Raw genomic sequence first — 8,605 nt, 5'->3', positions numbered from 1 at the left:
CACGCTCCTGATGATTGCGTCATCATGGTCAACGTTGGAGGTTTCCGGCAAAGAATGGAGCACGGTGTTCTCAAACGCTTCCCTCACACTCGCCTGGCACGTCTCCTGTGTTGTAGCTCCGAAGAAGCCATCCTGGAGCTCTGCGATGACTTTGTTGCAGCAGAAATGGAATACTATTTTGACCGCAATCCACTTTTCTTCTGCTACATCCTCAACTTTTACTTGACGGGCAAAATGCACCTGGCGGACGGTTGGTGCTTCCTGTCCTTCCGCCAAGAGGTCGAGTATTGGGGCATCCAGGATCACCATCTGGACTTGTGCTGTTGCAACAAATTCCAAGAACTCCTTGATCAGACTGAGGACCTGGGCTGGGATCAGGGGAGCGTGGACCTCCACGACTCATCGGTGGAGGAGAAGTCCGAAGTGGATTTGTTCGACGGCACCTGGTGTGCGGATGTCCGTCGGAACATTTGGCTCCACCTTGAGAATCCGTCGTACTCCGCTTCGGCCAAAGCGATGGCCGTCACGTCTTTGAGCGTGGTTCTGGTCTCCATTGCGGCCATGTGTGTCCACAGCATGCCAGACATCCGTCAAGTGGACCACAACAATAGAGAAACTGAACATCCGGGGCTTGCCTTCCTCGAAAACCTTTGCGTCTTCTTATTTTCCGCAGAGTTTCTCCTCCGTCTGGCCGTGGTTCCGTCAGCCAAGAAGTTCTTGTGCAGCCCTCTCAATGTTATCGACTTGATGTCCATCACTCCTTTCTACGTGACCTTGGCTTGGGATTTCGGCCCGGTGGCCGAAGATGACAACTCGGAGTTGGAGAACGTTGGTAAAGCGATGCAGATCTTGAGGCTCATGCGACTGTTCCGCATTCTCAAACTGGCCCGCCACTCGGCCGGCCTCCGCTCTCTTGGTGCCACGCTGCGACACAGCGGCCGTGAGGTGGGGCTCCTGACGCTTTTCTTATTTGTGGGAATCTCCATGTTCTCTGCCCTCATGTACTTTGTAGAAAAGGAGGCCCCGGAGTCCGAGCTGCAGACCATCCCTATCGGCTGGTGGTGGGCCACCATCAGCATGACAACGGTGGGCTATGGGGACACCTTTCCTGTTACTCTCGCTGGGAAGGTCATAGCAACGCTCTGCATTCTCTCTGGGCTGCTTATTGTGGCTTTGCCCATCACCAACATCTTCAATACGTTCTCGAACTTCTACCAGAAACAAAAGAAAGTAGACGGCTTTTCAAATCACGAACCAGCGACTTCATTATATGGTTTAATAAACACGAATCATGACACAAGGATCATGACACGAGGAACGTCCTATCTGGCCGCAACGCTCTCTGGTCGCTATGGTAACGTTTTAAACGTGCCTTCAAAATAAGATACGCCGAAAATACAAAGCGTGTGAAAAATACGACTCATCATCGACGGATGTTATGCAGAGTGGGCTTGGTGCGTGGGAATCTGCCATTGAGATAAATCCGTATTTTAAATAGGACTCCCGATACTGTCCATTAAATTTTGCCTTCTTTTTCTTGAAAGTCATAGGATCCTTTTCTGTCTCCTGGCTGGGCCTTTTTCCCTTCCCATAGACATTTGTTTTTGACTCATTTTGCTAGCTCCCGGGTTTCATTTTAGCAGTAACTTATCACATGACCGGGAAGCGCGCCTTGACCTGCGTCAAGAGTGGCATACTGTAATGTAACAGGGGATCTGGTAATTTTTCAAAATAAAACATCTTTTAGAGTCCGAAATAAATAAAGCTGAACTAATGTAAGTTATTTATTCTTTCTGTGCGGCCCGGTACCAAAAGACCCACGGAACGGTGCCGGTCCGCGGCCCGGGGTTTGGGGACCACTGGATGAGATGATAAACCTGAACATATAAGAGGCACACTAATTTTTTTGGTTCTGTCTGTGCGTGAAGGCAATCATTCTCTCCTCCAGAAGGAGACTCTCCTCCAGAAGGACCAAGCAGCTTCTATCGCATGATGGTGTATGGGCACGCTCCTGATGATTGCGTCATCATGGTCAACGTTGGAGGTTTCCGGCAAAGAATGGAGCACGGCGTTCTCAAACGCTTCCCTCACACTCGCCTGGCACGTCTCCTGTGTTGTAGCTCTGAAGAAGCCATCCTGGAGCTCTGCGATGACTTTGTTGCAGCAGAAATGGAATACTATTTTGACCGCAATCCACTTTTCTTCTGCTACATCCTCAACTTTTACTTGACGGGCAAAATGCACCTGGCGGACGGTTGGTGCTTCCTGTCCTTCCGCCAAGAGGTCGAGTATTGGGGCATCCAGGATCACCATCTGGACTTGTGCTGTTGCAACAAATTCCAAGAACTCCTTGATCAGACTGAGGACCTGGGCTGGGATCAGGGGAGCGTGGACCTCCACGACTCATCGGTGGAGGAGAAGTCCGAAGTGGATTTGTTCGACGGCACCTGGTGTGCGGATGTCCGTCGGAACATTTGGCTCCACCTTGAGAATCCGTCGTACTCCGCTTCGGCCAAAGCGATGGCCGTCACGTCTTTGAGCGTGGTTCTGGTCTCCATTGCGGCCATGTGTGTCCACAGCATGCCAGACATCCGTCAAGTGGACCACAACAATAGAGAAACTGAACATCCGGGGCTTGCCTTCCTCGAAAACCTTTGCGTCTTCTTATTTTCCGCAGAGTTTCTCCTCCGTCTGGCCGTGGTTCCGTCAGCCAAGAAGTTCTTGTGCAGCCCTCTCAATGTTATCGACTTGATGTCCATCACTCCTTTCTACGTGACCTTGGCTTGGGATTTCGGCCCGGTGGCCGAAGATGACAACTCGGAGTTGGAGAACGTTGGTAAAGCGATGCAGATCTTGAGGCTCATGCGACTGTTCCGCATTCTCAAACTGGCCCGCCACTCGGCCGGCCTCCGCTCTCTTGGTGCCACGCTGCGACACAGCGGCCGTGAGGTGGGGCTCCTGACGCTTTTCTTATTTGTGGGAATCTCCATGTTCTCTGCCCTCATGTACTTTGTAGAAAAGGAGGCCCCGGAGTCCGAGCTGCAGACCATCCCTATCGGCTGGTGGTGGGCCACCATCAGCATGACAACGGTGGGCTATGGGGACACCTTTCCTGTTACTCTCGCTGGGAAGGTCATAGCAACGCTCTGCATTCTCTCTGGGCTGCTTATTGTGGCTTTGCCCATCACCAACATCTTCAATACGTTCTCGAACTTCTACCAGAAACAAAAGAAAGTAGACGGCTTTTCAAATCACGAACCAGCGACTTCATTATATGGTTTAAAATCTTACAGGAAGGACACAACAGCATCACAAAATGAAGATCTCATACCCCTGAAAGTGGCCCCTGAGCATTGAGCACATCCACCCCAATTTTGAAGTGGGGTTGATTGACGACACTAAATTGTTTTTAGATGTGAGTCTTTGTCTCTATGTGCCCTGCGATTGGCTGAATGACCATTTCAGGCTGTACCCTGCCTCTCACCCCAAAAATCAGCTTGGGTAAGCGCCACCATACCTGTGGCTCTAACGAGGATAAGTACAGTAGAAGGTGGATGGATGTCCTCAAGAGCCAATACTAACCTCGTCTTTCCTGTCGAGGCCAAAATCAACAGTGAGGTGCATTCTGGGACAATATGTACACCATTCCTCTCATACTTTGTAAATTGAATGTTGAAAGAATGGTTAATGAATAAAATGACTTTCATGGAACTCAATTCTTACATATTAGCCTATTTTAGCTTAATTAATGATTAAACCACAAAACAACACTATTTTGTATTTATTTTGTACAAATAAAGGCCTCCCCGTAAATACAGGCACTCACTACCATAGAAGTAAAAAGCTTACGGGTAGTTTACTAAGTTAGCCAAACAGTGGTGAGAGAATTAAATGTTGCAAATCCCATTTTCCAGCAAGGAATAAGTTGTAATGTTTGTTTTCTATCTCATACCTTATTAGTAGGAATCTGTTCTTATATTACCATGCTTTTTTTTTTTTTTAGAAGGAAATAATAAATGATGTGAACAAATTGCTTCATGAATATAAAGTGAGAGCCATAATGGTTTGTTTTTTTCCGTTATCAGGCAAAGCAACTGTTTGAGTACTTCCTGTATGGACACACGGTCGATGTGGGAAACAGTTCTTAAGGACAGGTCAACCTCAATATGTTTACAAAGCTGTCCGAGAAAGGATGTGCTACATTCCACCACACTTGCTGTTCTGTTGCACTCAAGTGTTACTGATCTGTGTGTCTTGTTTTCCCATAGCGGTCGTTGCTTTGCTATTCCAATTTCTCTGTCCAATAAGTCCAAGCAAAGGGCTGCTAATCAACTCCTTTGTTAACCATGCACGCATTCTGACACCAAGGGCTAAATTCCCCATCTTAAAAGTATCCTAACATCTGTGGTCTTAAATTAGAAATGTGCAATTTATCAAGTTAAAACTAGTAAGTTTTGTTTATAGGTGATGATTAAGAGTTGGGGCTTCCTCTCACTGCGGAGTACTTAATACACAGAGTTCTAGCTTGTGACTGCAGCATTGTGAAAGGCCCGCATCAGCACTCCGATGCGAGGTCACTTTATGATTTGCACTTGACGCTGTCGTGTCAAAGTCACAATGCAATACATTTAGCACTGTATCCATTTAGCGGCAAAAGAGCGCATCAGCAATACCTGTGATCGTGTTGGTGTTCAAGGACTCCCAGCTAATGTTTTTGCACAGATCAGGCTAACTGAACTAACTCACAGTGAGGTGCTTGATGTCAACTTATCACACAGGGCAAAAGGACAAAAATCTCTCGCAGGAAAAATGAATTGAAAATGAATACAGTCGGCTTTGAATTTTAATTTCAGTTGGCTTCATTTGACCCTAAGGGAGTTTATCAACATTTCAGCCAAGTGTGTTTTTAAAAAATTCTAAAACCTGGGTTAAACCTTTTAACCATAATTATAAAAGGTATTATTGGCATAAACACAACACTGCTCATCATAAAATGAACATAGTACGTACGTACGTACAATAAAGCATGGTGGCGGCGGCTGCTTTTCTTCAGCTGGAACTGGGGCCTTAGTCAAGGTGGGAGGAATTATGATCAATTCCAAAGAGCCATAAGGCTGCTGCGAGAGAACAAAGAAAAAAGCCGAGCTAGGAAAAGCCTTCTAGAACATCTGAAATATATCTGGGGCTAATCGGAGGCATTTAAAATGGTGGCAGTTGTGTGGTGACTCCCACAAGTGAATGCAATCGGTACGTTCTGAACATAGCCAGCTTTGAACTTGAAAAGGTTCAACAACTGCATGTATGCTTTGTCTGTCATGCTTGCAGGACTTTAAGAAGGTGCTACATGCTGAATGCTGCTCCCTCAGTGGCCTACCTATCATATATCAGTTTGCCTTAAAATGTTAACGAAAAATCAACAATGATTGCAAGGGACAAACATTTATTGTAACCCTACAAAAGACACAGGTGAGAAAAATACAAAACAAAAAAATGAAACTATTATAGAAATGAAAAACCAAAAAAAAAAAAAATTTCTCATTCTTACACAAGTCTCAAGTTATCCACTGTACACAGACCACAGTTTATTAATCATATTTTTAATATATCTTTTTTTTCCCCGTAATGCTGTGTACATACAAAATATAGCAAACTAAATAAGGCAAATAAATAGAGGTACAATTTACAGGAAAATGCAACATTCCTCAACGTTTTATTGGTGTTTTAGTTTTAGCTCAAACATCAAGAACGGTGTACAAAATATTTTTGTTTTGTTTTCTTCCAACTGTACATCTTTTTGTGAAGGGTACTTTTCTTTTCAACCATACAAAATACTGACTTGTCACATTTATACAGCCTCCAAAAAGTGGGTGCAACATTTCTCAGGCAGTACAAAGTGATGTATAACTTTAATAACGTTTTTTTTTTTCCTTTTTCTTTTTAATAGCGCAAGCAACATCCTATTCAAAGGTTAAATTCAATATCACACTGTGTGCACACTTCTTTGGGCATGCAGCTTTTGATGCCAAGTGCATGTTTGAACACAAAACTAAACACCTCCCAGCCCCTCCCCCCCTTTTTTTTCTTTTTTGACATTGCAAAATCAAGGACGCAGACATGTACGGTCTGTGTCCTCCATAATCCCGTCTCTCATCCCTCATTTTTCCAGCGGCCCAGCCGGAGTACCAATCACTTGCCTCTTTCCTCTTTTAACAACACTTTATTTTTTCGTATTTTTTTTTGCAGCACCCTTCGCAGTTCAAAGAACTCTAAACAACATTGCAAATGGAAATGTCCCGTATAAAAGTGCATCGAAAAAAAAAAACTACTCATGTCATTGAGTTTTCCATCTTTGACACCCCAAAAATCAGCCAGTCAATGGCCTATAATAAACATCCAAACGTGGAACAAAACACACATGTAAGAATACTGACAAGGTTGCAGTAAATAGTTTGCCCTAAAATGTGGGGTTAAAGTTTCAGGTTAAGTGTCGAAAAGGTTCTGCCAAAGTTGGATATACGAAGTGATTAACTGGAAAGACAAAGAAAGGATGATGAGCGGGAAGGAAAAATCTACACGAGATGCTGGTTAAAGAGGTTCTGATTTCACGGGCGCCACCAAGTTCGTTTCGAGGTGGGCCACACATTCAGTTTGAGGGCAAATGGTTAAAAGACTTAAATAACAAAGGCTAAACATGAATGCAAGTGGTGGGAGACTGAACTTCCACTGTTACTCATTTTCAGACATGTCAATCTTGACTGTCCTGGGATCCAGCTACAGAGCTGCTGTTTATTATTTACTGCACGGGAACGCGAGCAGTCACCTGTGCTCCACATATGTCCTTTATCAGCTGCATTTTCTCTCTCTCTCTCTCTCTCTCTCTCTCTCTCTCTCTCTCTCTCTCTATTTTTTTTTTTTTAAACCAGCATACTGGACATCCATTTGAAGTACCACACAGAAAGAGGAATGGTACTTGTGCACAAAGAAGGGTCAGAGGCACTTCAAGGTGAGTATGTGGTCAAAAGAAGGTGACACGATGAAGGACAAAACTTCGGGAAACTTCAGAAAATACGGCGTCTTTTCTCCTCATCAGAAAACTTCATGACGGAGTAACACCGAGTGCTTGTTGAGTCAAGTGAATGGGAAGGACTTGGGAGCAGTGTTGCGGTGCTGTTAATTCACTTAGTCGGAGAATAACACTGGTGCTTTTCAACAATAGGGGGTGCAAATCATATGAGCTCCACATCAGACTAAATATTTGATGCACCGGAAAATTCCAAGGTACTGATTTTTAAACTGTTATGTGGCGAAAAATAATGTCTTTTCATGTTATATTTCAGTATCACATAGTTCACCGTCAGCTTTCTTAAATTGTCCCCTTCAATGACCTATGAACATGTTGCCCTCTAGTGGTGATATAACGAACTACAATATTCTTGCACTGAGCCCACCACCCACACTGCAGCATTTGTGGCATTTACTAAGATTCTCAAAATGGATAGATTCAATTCCTTCTATCGCTACTTGCAAAAGTGTTTCAATCAAGCCATGTTTGCAGCGGTAGGTCGCCAATCAAAATGCTTTCTTGACATACAAACGAGCAGAAACATGGAAGTAAAGATTGTTTTTCAACAACGTGTCAGTGTGCACCATTTAGAGACAACATGGGAATCTGTAAAGGCCAATGGCATTGCAGCAAGTGTAGACATGGAATGGCAGCCCGGCAGAATCTTGGTGCTAATAATTAGACTGGCGGCTGTGACTGAGGCGAGCTACTTGGAATTGTGAACCATGACCAGCGTGGAGCAGGCAGGCTGGGAGCGGATCATGGAAACAAAACGCTTCTGTAAGTGTTGAAAATGTGTATAAATGTGTATATTCCCAAATGGCGTTCCTTTTGTTGGCCAGAGAGAGGACGCGCGAAGTGTAGGCTGGCGAGACAAGAGGAGCTGCAGTGCAACAAGACGAACAAAACATAGAATCTCATTTCATTTCAGAGTACAAAACCCCCAAAATGCCATGAACACGTTAAAAAAAAAACACTTAAATTGTCCCCTTCAATGACCTATGAACATGTTGCCCTCTAGTGGTGATATAACGAACTACAATATTCTTGCACTGAGCCCACCACCCACACTGCAGCATTTGTGGCATTTACTAAGATTCTCAAAATGGATAGATTCAATTCCTTCTATCGCTACTTGCAAAAGTGTTTCAATCAAGCCATGTTTGCAGCGGTAGGTCGCCAATCAAAATGCTTTCTTGACATACAAACGAGCAGAAACATGGAAGTAAAGATTGTTTTTCAACAACGTGTCAGTGTGCACCATTTAGAGACAACATGGGAATCTGTAAAGGCCAATGGCATTGCAGCAAGTGTAGACATGGAATGGCAGCCCGGCAGAATCTTGGTGCTAATAATTAGACGGGCGGCTGTGACTGAGGCGAGCTACTTGGAATTGTGAACCATGACCAGCGTGGAGCAGGCAGGCTGGGAGCGGATCATGGAAACAAAACGCTTCTGTAAGTGTTGAAAATGTGTATAAATGTGTATATTCCCAAATGGCGTTCCTTTTGTTGGCCAGAGAGAGGACGCGCGAAGTGTAGG

General features: G+C 44.5%; 3 protein-coding genes across 7 annotated transcripts in view; 2 read left to right on the top strand and 1 right to left on the bottom strand.

Moving 5' to 3' along the window:
• Window positions 1-3: 3 nt before the first annotated feature.
• Window positions 4-1,993, top strand: LOC109519568 (potassium voltage-gated channel subfamily S member 3-like; the record flags this gene model as incomplete). The annotated part of the gene is made up of 2 exons (XM_019876189.1): window positions 4-1,273; window positions 1,929-1,993. Coding segments are annotated over 2 exons (1,335 nt in total), but the record flags the coding sequence as incomplete, so codon positions are not given.
• LOC109519780 (potassium voltage-gated channel subfamily S member 3-like) lies at window positions 1,993-3,899 on the top strand. Its single transcript, XM_019876515.1, has one exon. The coding sequence runs from the start codon at window positions 1,993-1,995 to the stop codon at window positions 3,355-3,357; it is 1,365 nt and encodes a 454-aa protein (XP_019732074.1). The 3' UTR covers window positions 3,358-3,899.
• Window positions 3,900-6,903: 3,004 nt separating this feature from the next.
• daam2 (dishevelled associated activator of morphogenesis 2) overlaps window positions 6,904-8,605 on the bottom strand; it is a 94,989-nt gene continuing 93,287 nt past the window's right edge. For all 5 annotated transcript variants that reach the window (XM_019876464.1, XM_019876488.1, XM_019876482.1 and 2 more), the window contains 2 exons: window positions 8,063-8,605; window positions 6,904-7,385 (listed from right to left, as the gene is read on the bottom strand). The exon at window positions 8,063-8,605 is cut by the window's right edge and continues 864 nt beyond it. The gene's annotated coding sequence lies outside the window, so the exon portion shown is untranslated. The remainder of the gene's footprint in view (window positions 7,386-8,062) is intronic.

The sequence above is a fragment of the Hippocampus comes genome, unplaced genomic scaffold (assembly GCF_001891065.2).
Source record: "Hippocampus comes isolate QL1 unplaced genomic scaffold, H_comes_QL1_v1.1 scaffold107, whole genome shotgun sequence".
Lineage (NCBI taxonomy): Eukaryota > Metazoa > Chordata > Actinopteri > Syngnathiformes > Syngnathidae > Hippocampus > Hippocampus comes.
This window is presented reverse-complemented; position numbering and strand designations above follow the sequence as displayed.

Bases quoted from the DNA above. Each gene is read 5' to 3' on its own strand.
- LOC109519780 (XM_019876515.1), top strand. From the start codon at position 1,993: ATGGTGTATGGGCACGCTCCTGATGATTGCGTCATCATGGTCAACGTT.